This window comes from Rhamphochromis longiceps, linkage group LG13, assembly GCF_057381845.1.
Source record: "Rhamphochromis longiceps isolate RC_006_pf linkage group LG13, R_longiceps_female_GT1.1, whole genome shotgun sequence".
Lineage (NCBI taxonomy): Eukaryota > Metazoa > Chordata > Actinopteri > Cichliformes > Cichlidae > Rhamphochromis > Rhamphochromis longiceps.
In genome coordinates this window covers 25,093,509-25,113,171 of record NC_140569.1, presented here as the reverse complement: position 1 = coordinate 25,113,171, position 19,663 = coordinate 25,093,509, and the positions used below count along the sequence as shown (strand labels likewise).

General features: G+C 44.1%; 1 protein-coding gene across 1 annotated transcript in view; it reads right to left on the bottom strand.

Moving 5' to 3' along the window:
- The window catches only part of ptk7b (protein tyrosine kinase 7b), a 75,271-nt gene that overhangs the window by 12,146 nt on the left and 43,462 nt on the right, over positions 1-19,663 (bottom strand). Inside the window, exons 2-5 of the mRNA XM_085428665.1 lie at positions 9,201-9,497; positions 2,941-3,043; positions 2,656-2,840; positions 943-1,090 (exon numbers count right to left, since the gene is read on the bottom strand). Of these exons, the coding sequence (XP_085284791.1) occupies positions 943-1,090; positions 2,656-2,840; positions 2,941-3,043; positions 9,201-9,497 (733 nt within the window). The remainder of the gene's footprint in view (positions 1-942; positions 1,091-2,655; positions 2,841-2,940; positions 3,044-9,200; positions 9,498-19,663) is intronic.

Below are 19,663 nucleotides of genomic sequence, written 5' to 3'. Positions count from 1 at the left end.
CAGCGCTGAGCAAAAGCCTTGAGCCACATCTCATTTCTTTATATTTTACTAGAAAAGATATATAATAGGTAGAGTGGTTTAGTTAAACATACATAAGCATAAATGGAAATAAGGTATATAAGGCAAAAACAGCCCAATTTATCAAATTATCAGTCACTGTTTGGTGTGACCACCTTTATTCTTCAACAGGTCTGGGCTCTCGGGAGGCCAATCCATGACTGATAGTGTTCCAGTGTGTGTTCTTCTATCCAGGTGTGCTTTTACTGCATTGGCAATGTGTTGGGAATCATGCTGCAAAGCCTGTACTCTCTTGTTCAGGCTTTCTTTCACCACATTTTACAGATGGCTGTAGGCACTCACGACAGCCACACTTCCACTGAGGCCATTTCTGATGAGGCGTCAGTAAACAGTAGATGGATCAACAGAAGGGCCAGATGCATTTCTCAAGTCCTGCACATGCCTGTCACTTCTTTCCTCCTTCTGTCCAGTTTCCTCAAATTTGTAAGAACACACATCAAACTGTGCTGAAATATGATTCACTTTGTTGGTGTGGAAACACTATTTTATCCCTGAAACTGTCATCATTTTTTTTCTTTGCTCGGTTATCTCTTATATATAAACACTACACTGGTTCATCCCTGGAATTAGGTGTCTTTTGTGTGCTTGAATGATTCATATGAATGTTAAGGGGCTTAAGAAACAAACCTTCCTTTGAAAATGGCCATGGACAAGGGGAAAAAAGTCAAATAGGAGCCAATGTCGAAAGAAAAATTAAAGTCTGGAGAACTATTGCTCAAGGTCACTTTAATAAATTATACCAAGGTCTTGCTCCTTGAAGGAAGAATAATAAAGAAATGAAAAGTGACTCACGACTTTTACACAATACTGTATGATGAGAAACAACAAAGTGACACAGAGGGAAAGATTTAGCACTCAACATACCTGGACTTGTTTGCCAGCAGCTCGTTTTCGTGGTACCACTCCAACGTGGGCGCCGGCTCTGCAGTGAACTGGCAGTGGAACACAGCCTCCCCGTTCCTCACTACCACCTGGTCCTCAGGAGTGACCACCGGCCGCGGGAAGCTCTTATCTGTTAGAGAGGTAGAACATCTGTATGATTACAGGCAACGGACCATCAAGTTCCATCTGCGTGGACGCTCGTGCATCACACCAAACTACTCCGGCTTTATTAAAAGCTGCCAACAGCAGCAGGAGGCTGGTGAGCCAGCAGTGTTCAGGTGGCAGTGTGTCAACACCACAGGGGCCCCTAGGACAGACTTAATGAGGTCAGAAAACAGAACCAGCAGCTTCCCTGCCTTTTCTCTCTCTTTTTTTTTTTTCGCTCTTACAGATCGTAGAATCACACATAAGAGATAATCCTTTTCTTTTCTGCAATGGTCCATAAACTAGTTATTCCTGGAAAACAGGGTTAGAAACAGCTCCACAGGAAAGAAGAAAAACTCAGTGCAAAATCCACAAACCCCAGTTTTAAATTGCATATTAAATCAATCACTGAGTTTTAAATGACCTGAAAAATGCTTCCGCTGCTGCATTTTTCCTTATGTTCACTTTCATTTGGCCCTTTCTACCAGCCACAAGCAGACCTCTCAGTGTTAGCCAACACTGCTCAGACCTGCCAAAACTTCAGATTAAGTCTGGTACAACCTAAAGGAGGAGTAATAGCTACACAGATTTTACTAAATTGTTACACTCCGGATGCAAAGCAGAAGGACGTCGAGTTAACGCACACACACTAGGAAGAGATCGGGAAAACACGTGAGTATCAGCAGAGCTGCTGAAGGAATGGTGCCAGTAGCAGTTATAGGACATTACGAGTGGTTTGAGTGAAGATAAAGAAAGGCGTGCATTCAGAGCACACCTGGCCCACCCAGGACGTCAACGGGAAGCCTCAGCCTACGATCTGAGAGCATGCACTGAAAACCAGTTTAAATCTGTCAGCCTTTTCCTTAAGGTTAAGCCCTATAGAAGAGCAGAGGGTGGTGACACCATAACCTGAAACTGAACAATTATCCTTTCTTTCTCAACCCAGGTGCTAATCCGATGTCTCTGTGTTGCAGGTGGCTATGTGAAGCGGAACAGGGCGTCAGGTTTCTAATGCTGATTGGGTGCTGTGCTGCAAACCTTATACACGGGGGAGAAACAGAGCAAACAACACGACGAGAGCTTGTAGGAAAGAACCTACCTGTAGAATAAACTGTAGCAGAGGTAGTTGTTGTTAGACACACGGAGGAGACCCTGATGCTGAGGGAGCTGCTGTTATTGTTCTTTTAAGACATGTTACAATATTGTATGTGTGGGTGGTGTGGGAGGAAGTCGCTAACAGACTTAAAGGTAATCACATTACACGCACTGTAACTTTTTTCTGCTTCCTGCTTTCTCTCACCACTAATGCTCTTTAACCACACACACCTGGTCGTCTCCATTTCCAGGTGCGGAAATGTGGGAAACTCACTACATCCTGAAAACCTTTGATTAGTGACCTACAATCAATTAGTGGATCGAGTAGCACACCTGACAGCAAAGTAAAATCAATATGGTATCATCTTACAGCCCTAATGTTTCTCTATAATATATCATATGTCAGTTTTATATTCTTGCAGATCTGATATTTGTTGCACAAGGTCACACACACACCTATAATGTTAAGAGTGTAGTTGGTGTTACTGCAGACGTGCCCAGCTGCATTTTTGGCGCAGCAGTAGTACAGGCCATTATCATCCGGACTGGCATTCTTGAAGGTGAGCGTCCTCTCTTTATTGTTGATCTGATGAGTTTTCTCCGTCAGCTTCACGCTGTCCTTGAACCACTGGCATGTCGGCCTGAGAAGCAGCAGGATGAGGAAGAGAAAGAGGAAGAGAAATCGTTCTGAATACCATCTCATAAACCTGAATTTTGATCTTGAAGTGGGAGGAGACTCACCGGGGATGTCCATCAATATCACAGCGCAACGTGACCAGCGAAGAGTTCTCCATCTCCCTGTCAGAGACGGGTTCCTTCAAAATCACACCTCCGCTCTCCAACCCTGCAGTGATAGAAGAGGCAGAAAAATCCCGTAAGTGATGGAAGGGAGCACAAGAGGACAGGGGGAACAGCTGAGGAGAGGGACAGGAGGAAAAATTGAGTTAAGTGGTCGCCCTGTCCTCATGCGACATATGACGACGCTAATGAGTGCAGCAGGGACGAGGGGAGAGCGGGGAACATCGCTGCGACAGCACTATGACTCCACATCTACCACATTAGTGGGTCAGCTTACATCAGCATACCACAGTCCTGCACTCACCACAGTAATTCAAGTCCTTGAGGCGCTTTTCAAATGAAAAGTTCATTAACTGCTAATAGCAACACTCTGCTGTCAGAGCGGCCCATGAAATAAGGCAGCAGTGAACATGTTGTGACAAAGCACCTGCTAGTTATAATTTTAGTAATCCTTCAATTGAGCGCCCATCAAAAAAAAAAAAACAGTTCTTCAAAACTAATTATGTGTGTTTACATTATTGCATCAAGGGAGAAATGAATGCCACAACAACGCGATGAAAGACAAGAAGGCTGATCGCTTGCGTCTCGGTGATAGATGAACAAAAGAACAAAGGAAGAAAAACAGATTGTGGGAAAGTGATCCGCATTAGTCCCATACATGGAAGCAAGCTTTTGCAGGCAGAAACAAAGAGCACATTAAGGATTTCGCCCAGTACACATGTGCAGATAGTGTGTCAAACCTGACATCAACAAAGCTTTCCTTCATCCTGCTCAAGTCCAAGATTCTTCAACATGTTCAGGTTGGCGAGACAGATAAAAAGTTGTTACATAGAAAGACAAAAGCTAGCTAGTGACAGCTTAGATTTAGCTGCAGTACCATCTTAGCACACCTTGCTGGAATTCCCCTTCTCCCACTGTTGACTACACAAACACTTGGTGTTTACACTGAATGAGAACAAGGGCTAATTGTTATTTACGTGACAGTATAAAGGCTGAGGTATGATGTGCAGAGACTGTGTAAACACTGCGGTTAGTGGGTGAAATCACTGAGAGAGCATGTTTGTTTCGGTTGCCCCCGATTTCTACACGAGTCCGTGGGGGTTTTGTGTATGTATGCTGTGCGTGTATTAGTGTAAGACATCCCACTAACGCTGCGCCATTCCTATGGCCCTTGGCTGAACAGTGCTGCTGCAGTGTGGATCATGTATGAAATATGCATGGTATGAGCCCACCTGAGAGAGCGATGGGGAGGGAGGGAGGAAGGACGCAGCACCCCTGTGAGGTCACAAGGGGCGCTAGAGGGAAAACTGTCACAATGAATTACTCAGGAACTGGCAGTGCTGTGCAGCCTGAGGGGATCATGGGAAACCATCTCTACAGCAACAGGGCTTCCATTCTCCTTCCTTATATCCCATCTGAGCCGTGCACTGCTCATTACCTCCCTCCTACCACAGACGGCCGACAACAGTGTGTGTGTGTGGAAGCATAGCTCAGCAGTGGAGCAAGTATGTGCGTGTGTTTATACATCTGTTTGTACATGCAATGGTGTATGCGAAACACAGCTGACGATCCTCTGCCTGCGAGCCTGAGTGCATGTGTGCAAGTGTCCTCAAATATCTGACAGTTCAGCAGATGCAAATTAGTTGTGTGTCTCATTCAAGGCCATTCCAGGCAATAGCTCCACTAACTCGAGGAGGAGGTGGTAATGAAGGGCAACTGCGCTATCGAGGCCTAAGGCCCGACGCTCAGACCTGTTATTAGCGAACTGAAAGCAAAAAGCGACCCACAAAACCAGACGGGGAGACGATGAATCACTGAAGACGAGGGCGTAAGAAAAAGTTTGACGGAATAACAAGTCTTATTAGCGAGGGTGAGTACGAGTGGCAGTCGGAATAAACGTCATCTGCAAACGAAGCATTGTATCGACTCGGCCGGAGGAACAGGAGAGTGGGTTCAGTATCAGGGAGGGTGTCATCTGAATTCATGTATCAGATGCTCATTTGCATGTTCAGGAATAAAACAGCGAGCAGCACGAGAAATACCAGACGCGCTGTTTGGCTAATCAGAGCCTTCAACAGAGATTTGCAAACAACAGCAGACAACACACTCTGCCTTGTGTATCTAAAGTTTCTACCAGTCCTGACCTATTTTCTTCTGTGGCACGTTAAAACCGATTCTGGCTATCCACTTAATTTTCAGTTTGACCTGGATTTTCTTTCTTTCTTTTTAAACCAGCCTCACGTTCTTACCACTCACAGCTCCATTCACAGCTCAGGTTTCTCCAGCTGTCCGCTCGACAAACAGAAGGCACTCTTTCATAACCTATTAGTGGCAAATGCTTCCCCATAATCCCTCTCAGAATGCATGACTAAGTGTTGGAGCGGGCCTGGCAGCTAACGGCATAATTAGGAGCCTATAATTATTATGTTGGAGGCAGAACAGGAAGCGCTATCAACACGGGGATGATAACGGATGAACATGAAGATATCATCAAGACAGATGATCGGACGGCTCGTTCAGTCATCACTCTGAAAAGCAGCTGAATGCGTGTCCGTCTCTTTCACTCAGTGAGCTGATTCGTTGCCATAGAGAAGGGTTTCTGCAAAACGGCTGGGGATTTCATTTGATTGACAAAACCATATGGGGATGAAAATAACCAAAACATATGGCATAGTGTCCTCGTATTGTAAACATTGCTATAAAACCAAAAAACCCCAAAAAAACAGTGGTGTGGCAGATTCCAGGGGAAAATTGTTAACTGAGCCAGCTCGGTGTTAGACGAGGTGTCAGATTTTATCAGCTGTGGCTGACAGGGGTCAGCAGGCCAGGCTGCAAACTGCAGGGGAGAGATGCTGCTGCAGCGACAAGACAGAGACAGGAGGAAGGAGGAGGAAAAATGAGACGCTGACACAGGAGCAAAGTCACTCTACAGGAGAGAAGCTGACGGATGGAGCCCGGGTCATTAAACATGAAGAGCTGCGTTTTGTCAGCTCACAAAAGACAGCAAGAAAAAAAAAATAAAAAAATCTTTCTGTAGGAACTGTGAGAAACGAAATGGGGGAAAACTAGAGCTGTACTCATGGTCTGTACAGACTCTAAAAATGTGTCTGCTGAACAAATGTGGGTTAAGGACACATGCTGTGTGACTAAGCCAAGACGGCATGCGCATGCCTACTCACGCGCGAGTGACTGAATAGGGAGGAAAATGTGTTTCTACTCAATCTTCTCCTCATTGCTGCGTGCTGCTGTATGACACTGACATCCAAAAACACCGTCCGTGTGTGTCTTCTGAAAGCCGTGCCTCCAGGAGCAACAAGCATGCTGACGAAAGCGACGCCTGAGCCCGGTCTCGCCATGGAGACCCAGTGACCGGGCGGGACAAAAGGGTGAAGGGGGCGCGGAGGGGGGGGTTAAAACCTCTATTGGTGAAAACAAGAGGGGGGATAATTACTCTGAATAATTCTCAGCTGGCAGGACTTGCCCACCCACCATTGAAAGGAAAAATAAATTAACCCTCTCTCGTCAGTGGGGGAGGGGCGGACGAATGAACTCCAGAAATGTCCCTGATACAGTACATATGGAAAACCCCACCACCACCACCCCCTACAGTCCACATTCACTACCAAGCACGCAAAGTAGCGTACACATGAGTGAGTGCACGGTCAAGATTAATGCCAGAAGACGTCTACTTTAAAGCTGCACGAGCTTGACCGCTTGTTAAAACTGTATATGAGTGGAAATATGACAACAGCCACCATAGCGTGGTCTGATCCACTTAAAGTGAGCCGGACAGCCAAACCGCAGATAATGATGCAGAGGTAAACGTGTTGATACGCACACACAGACGTAGCATCCGAAAGTGGTTAGGGATGATTTACTATTGCAGTTTGAGCATCTGGTTGAGAAAAGTGTGCACTAAGCTCTTAAATAACATTGTTTCTTGTTCGTAGATGTTTGTTATCTGAAGCTATGCCTGAGGAATCCACTTATGTGATTTCTTATCAAGCTGACTCAGGCTATTACCATTTTTACAGGAATGGTAATGTGCGGTGCATTAATAACTTCATAACCAGCATCTCAGCTGTGTGCCGGTTTCTTAGGTTGTCTGTAAAAAGTGCCTAATATGATGCTCCAACATAAACCACTGAGAATCCATTCATTCATTGTCATCCATGCATCAAATAGAGTGAACGGGGACACCGTGGACAGGTCGCCTATCTGTCACAGGGCCAACACACAGAGATAATCACGCACACGCTCTCATTCACACCTACGGTCAATTTAAAAATCACCAAATAACTTAGCCAAATGCATGTGTTTGGACTCTAGGAGGAAGCCAGAGTGACCGCAGAGAAACCACACAGACGCGGGTGAACATGCAAACCCGACACAGAAAAGGCCCAGACTGGATTCAAACCCAAGACCTCCTTGCTGTGAGGCAACAGTGCCGCAGACACCGCTGTGTCTCTAGTTTTTTATTGACTGAACAGCGCCCCCAGTGGCAGTCAACAACAGAAAGTCTCTTATAATGACTCCTGTAACATTCTTAACTTTACATCAAAATCACATGTTTACAGACTGGTACCAACAAAGTCTGTGCCCCAATTTTTGTGAGCTAAATTCAGGTCTTTAATTGGTCCGTTGCTCAGCACTCTATGGCAGTTTAGATGTAGCTTGCTAACTTAGCTTGGTAGCATTAGCAGACAACTTAGCAGCCAGTTCTCGCATCCAAACGTACGCACAGACTTCTAGAAAAATCTATTTACAAAAGCAAACTAATGTTTATTACGATCGATGTGTGTCATGAACCGGGACCAGACTGTGCAGCGTCAGCGCTCACGTCAAAGAACGGGCACATTTGTGTGAGCCCGACTGCTATCTACACCGATCAAAAAGGTACGACCACTCTTATATAAACATTTCCACGGTTAAATGAGTTCAGCCTATTTATATTGCATGCCCTTCCTTTCAAGAAAACTATGCCTTGCTTTTCCAGTGCGTGGGAATGTTAATGGCTTGGCAGATAATGCAGTTTATTCTGCTCTGGAGAACTGGTGCTTCATGTCTAACTTGTTTCTTTTCTATTAAGTCTGTGGGAGTAAGTCGGTTGAGCTTCATTCACACACTAGATCATGTTCAATTGCAACACATGTGAGCGGTTCCCGTCAGATCGGACAGGGTTTGGGAAAAACCGATGGGCCTCTTTGGTCTTTTGGCTACAACTGCAAGCACTCAGAGAGAGACGGTGCTCGACATCACACGCCTCAAATATCCACTTGTGGAGACACATCATAGAGAGGGAGTTAAACCGCTGCTCTCTCCCTCCATCCGTCTCTCAGTTTACAACTAGGAGGTCTGGACACTCATCTGTTCTTGTAATCACCCTTTGAACAAGCACCATCACAGCAAAGACAAACCTCCAGGCTGAATGTAGCAAGAGAGGGGAACATATTCCAGATGGAATCATTTTTCGCCCGCTTTGCCTGCTTTTTTTTTTCCCTTTCCCTCTTTCTACCATCACTGAAAACTCTGTTTGTATGACACAAAGGCTTTACAGTAACAACTGGTACCTGAGGGCCTCTGACGAGACCCAAACAAGGTTGTTATTTATCCCAAACAGAGCTGTGCAGAATTTCCCGGCTTCCTCTGCTCTGAAACTTAAGCGGGTCACTGAGGTTTGGTTATGAGGCTAAATAACAAAATTAAGACACTAGCGTGCTTCCCCTTAATTTGACAACACATTTAGAAGCTGAAGATGTGAAAAGCATGACACAAATAAAAAAACTGGAGCAGACAGACCTGTGCTAATCTAAACCGAAATAATTATACTGCTTTAAGGTGAACTAGACTGTTCAGTAATTTCCTGACAAAAAAGCCCTTTCAGAGTATATGGGAAAGAGAGTGTTACACAACGGAGAGGAAAGACAAGCAACAAAAAAACACATGCTTGGTGGCGCACATATCCAGTTTCCTATAGAGAGGAGAAGCCACGAAGAATAAGGCAACAAGGTGGAAACATTCCTTCAGCTTACACTACCCCGTCATCTTATACTGCAACTTTTGTTTGGCTTTTTTGATCCAGAAACTGGATGCACACCCTTGTTGCCATTATGAAACCCTGTCAGTTGGTAATTTTCACTTAAGAGGGTTGTTTTATTTCCTCCGTCAAAGGAAGGGAAAATGGCCTGAAACTCAACACTCACACTTGATATTGAAGGAGGCGTTGTTGGAGTGGAGCGCTTCTCCTGTGGCCGTGTTTTCCGCAACGCACTCGAAGTTTCCTGCGTCCAGCCGCCGATCCACGGCGCTGAATTTGAGGTTGCTGCCCTCCTGGAAGCGCCTCTCGCTGTTCTCCAGGGGCTGGCCGTTGTGAAGCCAGCTGTATCTGATGTCGGTCGGATCGCTGACCTCGCAGCGCAGCATGGCGCTGCGGCCGTGCAAGGCATCCTGGGATTTGGGCTCCTTGGTGAACTGAATGGCAGCGGCCTGGATGGACAGAACTGGAAAGGAGGAGAAAAGGGAGAAAGAGGGGAAAGTCAGATTAGAATGGGGCTGCTGTTAACGTTTTACTGCTTTTTCCGTTCATTAAGTGTACGCCATAGCAACCACTTAGCCCTGTGGAGGAATGTGATGTTTAGACAATAATGGCTAGCTGTGAATTATTTTCTCATCAGCCTCTGCGCCGGGGGAAAATACCTTCCCTGTTAGATAGACTGATGTGAGTGGGTGCTCTGACACTCAAACATCACACGCCCACGGTCACATGCTGTCATCGGCTCAGGAAGACGTGTCTCTTAAATTAGACGTGATGTGCTTCGCACACAAAGACACAGCCTCACGTACACTTGAATCTTTTATTGTCCCTCGTGGTGCTGCGGACAAGATTTGTGTGTGAGACATGTTTTATGCTCTACTAATCCACGTCTCAGAAGATTATCGGTCCGTTCAGTTTTGTTTCGTGCTCTCAGTTAAACGTGAAAGTACCGTTGTAGCACAAATCACAAAAGTCTCTGCCAAACAGACGGAGGAAACAGAAGACAAAGCAGACCCACTGTTTGTATACTGTTGTGAAGCATATGTGAAATTTGGATTCATCACTTCATAAGACAGCTCTGATTTTTAGTCCATTTCTTTGTAATTCATCATACAACAGGCTATTCAGTGGTTTCTTCACAGCCACCCTCCCACTGACGCCATTCCTGATGTGGCTGCAGTAGATGGACCAACACTAAAGGGCCAGACTGATATCTCATGTCCTGAAACAACATTACTTCCAGATGCTGTTCATCTGCTGCAGACATCTGTAGGTCACCCACTTTCCTGAAATTATTTCTTCAAATTAAGTGTTTTTGTAACATCCAGTTAGTAACAAAATGCCTAAAGATACAAACATTTGTTTAGATCTGCTACAGCTTCTTGTGTCCTCTGCTTGTCCAGCTTCCTCACATTTTTTTTAAGGACATACTGCACACCGTTGTTGACATATGCACACTTTTCAGCCAATAGCTGACCAGCATTTGTCACAGATTAAACCCAAAAAAGAAAGATTAAGTGTTTTTGTAACTGCTGCTAGTAACAAAGTGCCTAAAAATGTTTTTTTGCTAAGTTGATTGTTATGTACTATGTGTAGACAAAACTTTTTGACAGTACAGTCGGTCAAGTTAAAAAGAACACACTGATACTACATAATATTTTATGACTTTATACAGATTCAGATCACGAAACTTGTGTCCCACAGCTGGTAGTTTCTACCCTCATTTAAATACAGTCATGCATATCCTTACCAGACTATTGTGTCTACCTCAGAGTACCAACATCATGGGAAGTATTTTTTTCCTCTCATTCAATTCAGTTTTGTTTATACTGTAAATCTCGGTTCACTAATATGTTTTTTTATGACAAACTACACTCTTTATTGTTGGCAAGTGTAAACATACAGATGACATTATCAGAGTGCACCTGATTTAAACTCAGCAGCTGCCTACTAGTTTGAACAACCACCATAATGAAACACTTATCAATAGCCATCTGCAAAGGTTGTCGAGGCAGGCCCTCATGAGCCCCGTATAACACAATGTTATCCTGCCTGTCTGGGGTTTGTTATGATAAGTAACGGTCCACCACCAGAGTTGATTAACCATACCTACACCTGTGTGACGGCGTGTGTGTCTGCCTGTGTCTGGCTGGAAAAAAAAGGTAGATCTTTCAATAAAGTTAAATCAAGGAAGATGTTGATAATGAGCCAATGAAATGCTCCCATCTTTGACCCTCTAACATGCCACCGCTCCTGTCCTGCAGGTGGTTAGCGCTGACAGGCAGGTAGGCGGGAAAAGACACAGCGAGTTAGAAAGGATGGTCAAACAAGACTTCCATTCTGGTGAGCCTGCAGTAAGGTTCAGGTTCAGTGTAAATCAGATTGCCTTATATGGCCACAAATATTACTTACAGCATTTCAAAGAAAACAGTGTGTCAGCTTAAGTCATGGACTTTTATTTGCATCAGCAAGACCGAAATCAGAAAATTCCATCTAAATGTTACATGAAAGGTGGGCAAATAGCCTTCAATTGCTAGGAAGGTTGTGCAAAGCACGCTGGAAAATAAACTTGTCTCTCCAAGGCTCAAGCGTGCCGACTCTGACAAGGTCACGGCACTGCAGAAGATCAGAGAAAAGATTACTCGTAGAAATGCTAAGCAACAGCTCTCAACACTGACATCAAATAAATTGAAGCAGTACTTCTTTAAAATCCAGAGAAAAACAACTGAATATTTGAGACCATCGTATAAACCTTTTCGGTCGCCAGTAAAACCTCGGCTCTGGCTACACCTTTATCAGCTGGTTAAAATAGCTAAGAATGGAGGGCTCAATGACTGTATGCTTTCATTTTGTCATTTTCCATTTGAATAGACTCTTGTTTTTTTATTCTTCTTTGGGGAATCTATTTTTATATAGACGACTTCATCAGTTCTAGAAAAGACACCAAAGGCCCGATGATTGGCTTTTACTTTATCTCGAATCATTCCTCCATGACCAGCTTCTGCATAATTTTCACTCAGTTTCTGATATATGATCACATCTACTTTTCAGTTTTTTCCTCGTGACTTCATGCCAGACATAATAATCATAAGAAGTCACGCTCTTATACTATTATTCAGGCAAAAAAATATTATTGAGCAAAAATACTTTTATTGTATTTCTTTCAGCTTCTGAAATGTATGATTTCTTCTTTTTCACTGATTAACAATTAATAATATTTTGACATAGTTAATAAATCATTTCCCACAGCCTCTGAAACGAGCTCTACCATGAAGGTTCCCCATGATTTATTGCACAAAGGGTTGTAACAACTCCTCGTCTGTATAAGCAAATGGTCTCCAGCAATTCTCCTGTGGGACTGAGAATTTGTTCCATCTGTGCAAAACTGGGATAAAAGGTAGCAGATGGGCTGGAAACACCAGCGAAGTCATCCTCGCCATCCACCTCAGACAATCTATGCTCGCAGACAGCCTTCCGCCTCCGTGCCAAGCCTACAGCTGGGGTGCGAGGTAGCATGCCAGCTTCCATCACACCGAACCTCCTCTGCGCAGCAATGTTACGAGCTTTGGCGGAGGCACGCGGTTGATGGTTTCATTTGAGATGCTCGCTGACAAACAGCGCGAGTTTGTGAGTTTAGAACCACGCAGACGCAGAGGGAACAACTTCCGGAAAAAGTCCCGGCAGATGCGGCGCAGACAGATAAGGCGTTTTCACATTCCACGGAGTGACAGACGTGAGAGTGAGGTGGGTAGAGTGAGGCGCGCGAGTCTGCCAAGTTTACTGTACTGAACAAACAGAGAAGGTGCCGTGACCTACATCTATCAAGCGCGCTCCAATCCTGCTTCTCTAAACTGGCGCAGAAGAGCAGACTTCAAGGGCACACGTGCACAAACAGTATAAACACAGTCATGCACACAAAGCATCACAACTGCCATCCCTGTTCTTGTCTTTTACCTTCACTTTACTCACTCAGGAACCCAAATTTCACTGAAGTTGTATCAGTCTGGCCAGATCGACACAGATAATTTAGGTCACGCTTTTCAGTGAGTCACAAGAGGGCTGCAGAATAGAGGAATGCTCGGATATTCGCTGTGTGGCATTTGGGATAGATAAGCAGGGTAAATGCTATCCAAACTCAGACTGAGGGCCCTTCAAAGAGAGAGCAGTTGAAAGGGAGAGTTGCAGATAAAAGGCAAAGAGAGTGAGACTGAGGAACACAGGACGGGACTGTTCTTATGACAAAAAACATTCAACACAAAGAATGCTGCGACTAGCAATGTGCCATCAGAAGGAGTGAGAAGGAACGTCACACGGTAGCAAACCTGCAAGTAAACAACGCACCACCGTCTTTTGGTCAAGATGCAATTAGCAAAGTTTTAACAAACCAATATATCCATTAATGACGCATTAGTGTGTTATTTTGGTTTAGACCGCTCGTTTGAACAAAAAACTACATTTTATACTCAAGTTTTCATTTTAAAACTTGCTCATTAATAAAAGTTCTTTTCACTCACGAACTCTGTTCAATTTCTGAAAAATAGTTTGGGATATGTTTCCCAAAATGTGTGCAATTTCTGTACAAACAAGCCGGGATGTTTTCAACGAAATTCTTTCTCATATGAATCACACAGAAGGAAACGGTCCCCTTCACACATGTTCGCCTTACTGGAAACGCTCTGTGTGCTTCAGCTGAAGGAGCTGCCTGATCAGCAGCACACGTGACATTCACTCACAAACACTGGATGAATATTTGGTGCTCTGTCATCACATCGAGATCACACGTGTCACGCATTTGCGTTGCCATATGACTGGAAAACCTCGGAGTTCAGGAGCTGCAGTGTATGAGTGAAACAAATTCTGCATGTCCTGACATATGAGAAGCGTAAACAGTGTTGAAAAACTGATACCTAAAGTTTCTACTATTCAAATACTTTTTTTTTTTAAGCTAGAAAGCCATTAAAACAGTGAAATATCTTTCAGCCCGCATCCACAAAAATACGCCTCGGCTTCGATACCGATCAGCAGCCCAAAAAACTTGCAGCCCTGTTAATATTTCACGTCAATCACAGCACATGGGTGTTTTTGACACATTTCAAAAAAACTGGGTTAAAGATATAGCAGGAAACTGCTGAGAGGGTGAAATATCTGCACACGGGGATTCGCCTCTTCAGCTCACTGCACTGCCGACCCTATTAAGCCTGGCACGGCTGTCATGGCTGTCAGGTGGGAGTCGCCTTTAAGTCAGCCTGACAGCCAGAACCCACCATAATAGGTTCATCTGAAACTCACCGCCTCCTTTCTTTCTGTCTCTCCCAACTTTGTTTGCTGGCACTGACAGGCAGGGCTGGCCGAGCCGATTCAGTTTTCAAGAACAGATGCAAGATGCAGACGGAGGATGTGTGGGCAAAATCAGTGTTCTAATAACACAATCTAATGAATACAAACAAGATTTCACATTTCTGCATTCAAAAAGAAAAATGAATTCTTTGAGATGAGCAGCATCAGAGATGTTATCAGTGAAAAAACCTGCGATGAGCACTGTGTGTTTCCACCAGGCCATCACACACACCACAATGTTATCTCTGAAAGTTTCCCCAAACATGCCTCTGCAGGGTGACGACATCCAAGGATGACACACGAGCCCGAGGCTCCATGAGGTTAAAGAGAGACACACACAGGAGCCACAAATACGTGGCACCAGACACACACCCACTGTGGGAGCTCGAATAGCCCCATATGTGTGCGGTTTAACAGCTTCTCAGTGGACCGTGTCAAAGCGAGACAGCTGCGCTGAAATGTTTGCAAATGACAGGACAGCAGAACAAGGAGCCTTGGAGTCGCAGAAATGAGTGCTGCTGACGGCGCGTGAGACAGTGATTGGAGCGTTTGACATTAGACATTAATCTCAATCCTTAAAGTGACACGCATATCGCAGAGTCTCAAACATTCAACTGCAGCTGATACGCTGTATCCAAGCAAAACACTGATAAATATTTAAGACGTTAAAGGTTCTGTAATTCAGCCTGTTTGCTATTAAAATATACAGTGAGGTTATTATGTCCTCAGAAATGTCAAAAAATTAAAAAGGTAAACAAAGGTGATCAGCAGGTGATGAATTATTTAGTATTTAAAGTATTTTAATTATGCTTTTCTTTCCCATCCTTATTTATGCGCACTCATTTCCTTTAAGCACAGCGTTGGAGTACCAGATGTTTTTGACTCTCCTCTTTCTTTCACCACGTTTGAAATGAAATAAATGGTGCCATGTTTGTGTCTGTTTGTGCATTTGACTACGCAGAGCGAAGGAGTGTGGGCACGCATGTGTGCAGTCTTCAAATAAATCAATCAAATGTGTGCGCAGCCTGACGGTGACACTGAATGTTTAAGAACTGGCCTGAACAGGAAAAGGAGTGACAGCAGAGTTCAGCATGAAGGGGAACAGTATGAAAAAACCTCAAAAGATAAAAAAAAGGCACTCAAGAAAAGCACAGTCAAAGGCTGCCGCTGACAGTTTACAAAGCTTTTAAGACTCAGATTCACTTTACTTTATAGAATTTAGTACATATAGTATGACTTCTTCTGGAGGCTGAAAGCTGTGCATGAGCTCTGCTATGGTAGTCTCTTAGGTTTCAAGCAGGGGACTAAGGCAGAGAAGGGCTGTGTACATAAATAAACTTTATTTGTAATCACATGTCACATCACTGACGTCACATCTTATGAAGACTAGAGCGGCTCTTCCTCAACCTCCTCCGACCACAGGTACAACATGCCCAGGACCCACTACAGTTTGCATACAAGGCGGGTGTCGGAGTGGAGGATGCCATCCTGTACCTCCTACACAGAGCCCACTCACACCTGGATGGGGGAAAAGGCACGGTCAGGATCCTGTTTCTTGACTTTTCCAGTGCCTTTAATACCATCCGGCCCTGTATGCTTCAAGAAAAACTGAACAGGATGGAGGTGGACCCCTGCCTGGTGGCTTGGATCTCCGACTACCTCACCGACAGACCACAGTACGTCAGGCTGAAGGACATCACGTCTGACACAGTGGTCAGCAGCACAGGAGCACCACAGGGAACTGTGCTGTCCCCTCTTCTCTTCACCCTGTACACCTCTGACTTCTGCTACAACTCTGAATTATGCCACATTCAGAAGTTTGCAGACGACACAGCCATCATGGGGTGTATCTGGGATGATCAGGAAGAGGAGTACAGAAGTCTGGTGAGGAACTTTGTCGCATGGAGTCACACAAACCACCTGCAACTCAACACCTCAAAGACTAAGGAACTGGTTGTGGACTTCGGGAGGTCTAGAGCAGGTCCACTGCCGGTTCAGATAGAGGGGGAGGAGGTGGAGGTGGTCAACAAGTACAAGTACCTCGGGCTGTGGGTGGACAATAAACTGGACTGGTCATGCAACACAGAGCACCTGTATAAAAAAGCCCAAAGCCGACTGTACTTCCTCAGGAGGCTGAGGTCTTTTAACATCTGCAGGAAGCTCCTGAGGATGTTTTACCAGTCGGTGGTTGCTGGAGTACTTTTCTATGCTGTGGTGTGCTGGGGGAGCAGCACAGCAAAGAGGGACTCATCCAGGCTGGAGAAACTGATCAGGAGGGCTAGCTCTGTGGTCGGCATGAAGCTGGACACTCTGGTGACAGTGGCAGAGAAAAGGACATTAAAGAAACTGATGGACATTATGGACAATGCCAGACATCCTCTGCACACGGCCATAAACAACCAGAAGAGTCTGTTCAGTGACAGGTTGCTTCTCCCAAAGACAAGAACTAACAGACTTAAAAACTCCTTTGTCCCACACGCCATCAGACTGTTTAACTCCTCCCTGGAGGGGAGAGGGAGGGGAAACAGGAGGACAAAGGAGGGGGGAACAACTAAGCTGTAGTGCCTCTTCACCTCACTGTGCAATACCTTTTGTGCAATACTTTTGTAAATAGTCAACGGTGCAATAGACTCAATACTTGAAATGTGCAATTCACTTGTATTTTAATTTTTATTCCTATTTATTCTATTTATCCCCTTCGTGTGTGTGTGTGTGTATATATATATATATATATATATATATATATATATATATATATATATATATATATATATATATATATATATATATATATATATATATATATATATATATGTGTGTGTGTGTGTGTGTGTGTGTGTGTGTGTGTGTGTGTGTGTGTGTGTATTATATATATATATATATATATAATATTCTGTAACTCTGTAACTTCTGTCGGTGCTGTGCTTTTTTTGGAAATCGAATTTCCCAGAGGAACCCACCCGAGGGATTAATAAAGTTCTATCTAATCTAATCTAATCTAATCTAATCTAATGTATAATAATAATAGGTTTTTTTGTAGGTTGACAGAGGCTTTGGTCAAATAATAAAACTGGACACACACAAATGCATTAGAGCTTCAAAGTTGGGTTGCCATGGCAATAATTGTGGTCTAAATATTGAAAAGAAAAAAAAAACCTCCTGTGATTATAAATTTTGCAATATTTGAGCATCCTTTGCAGAGAGCAGAGCACCAGGTGTGCCCAATGCTCGCACTTCTTTACACTACGAGTAACCAATTTAAAGCGCCACTTGGTAACAAAGAGTCCATAACCCATGAAAACGGCACTATCTAACGTGATCACTCCATTTTCATTACTCCATCCTCTCCCAAATCGCAATATCTACATAACCCAATTACGGATAAGACCTGCAAGACTGCTGATAACATCAGCCCTCCCAGCTCAAGCAGCACACGCCGACAACAAACAGTGAAACTTCAAAAGAGTACACCAAAAAAAAGGGGGGGAAATAAAAATAAGACTCCGTCTGATTAATAATTCATGACTCCAAAAGTTCACATACGATCTGAAAGTAGGTTTAACATCTTATTCAGTCAATGTCAGTCAGGAGGTAAGACAAGCAGCACTGCAACAAGCACAGACTGGAAAAAGATGTCATCAATTTTTCAGGATGCAAAAGATGGCACGCTGATGCAACTACTCCCTCTTTAAAAGCATCCACTTTAGGTAGGTTCAGTCCCCGCAGCCCTGCCATGGCTACACGAGTAAATATGGCGATGCTCCACACGGGGTCATTTTTACAGGACAAAAAAACAAAAACAAAAAAAACAGAATCAAAATCAGAGGTGGATGACTGTCCTCATCTTCAAGCTGGGGTTATGAATACAAACCTACAGCAATCCATTAAACCAGCCAGACATGCATGCCAGCAGTGGGGAGAGGACCATACCTTATTTGCTCTGAAATTTAGCAGCTGCTGCAGATTCCTACTGCTTCACTGGAGTGATAAACTAACAAGATTAGCTTTCCTATTAGGCTGTATGTCAAACAGAGCAAAGGAAGAAGATGTTCCTCACGGTTATGAGAAGAAAGACAGATGCAGAGTGTGGCAAACACAAAACAGAAACCTGCACACAGTATCTGGAAAGAGCCTCTGGGCTTGAACCTAAACACCGTTTAAACGGCACCAAGTGATAAAAGTCGACTTTTCCTGAGCATAAGCAAAATACTTGGGAGAAAAATCTGATCTTTAAGAAATCTCAGGTGACCTCATTAATGACTGGCATGCTGGGATCACACATGCTGATAACCATCTATCAGAGTCCAGGCAAGTGTGTTTTTACAAGCTGTAGTAAAACCTCAGATGGAAAAGTGTGATAGCTTCATCCTCGGTTGGGTGGACCGAGATGTCAGAACGATCAAATGGAAAGGAGAATAAGTGGCAAAGTCATGGGAAGCTCTGACGCCCACTGACAGAACTTTCAATGCCCGTCAACAAATTACTAGATTTGTGTCTATGTGTGTGTGGGTGTGTGTTTTTCAGTTTTCCACTGGCTGCCTGACTTAAAACCGGCTGGCAGAAGATCTTCCCTAAAAACTGACTTTATGGTTTATTAATAAGTGCTGTGGAAAAAAGGGAAGAGAGAGCACGAAACAGGTAAGGGAGGGTGATTAATATCTTGTGACTTATATCGTGACAGTTTAAATTCCCAGTACGTCTCAGTCATGCATCGCAGGGTTGGAAAATGTTGATCACGGACAAATATCGGCGTTTTGTTTGCGGTGATCCAGGAAATTTCAGCTTCAGTGATTTTGATTTCTTGGCCAATATTTTAACATTTCTGTCTGTCAGCAACAGTTTCGTCTTCTCCAGCGTGAACGACGCAGAGCGATCGCCCGTACACGGAACAGAAACGGCGCCAAACGAAGAGGTCAGGTTGCCTTTTTGAACTCGACAGGAGTGAAGATAAACAAGATCGAGTCAGACCAGGTACGACTTCCCTGTCAGCTCACTGAAACGCGAGTGACAGATATGCACGCTTAACTGGGTGTCAATGTCCCGGATTTATTTATTGCAGAAAAATCCAGAAACGAGGACACAAAAAAGGTCAACAAGCACAAGAAATATATTCAAGATCTGCTGTGAAGTGACAAAAAACATCTGATTAACTGGACCCTGCAGATAAAGCCGATTTAAATACAAGTTAAGCAGTTTACTTTTCCATAATGTTTCTCTCAACGTGAACACAAACCTCAGAGTGATCACGTTTTCTTAAATGATATCGGAGCCTCTTAAAAGGCAGCTTTCAGTGTT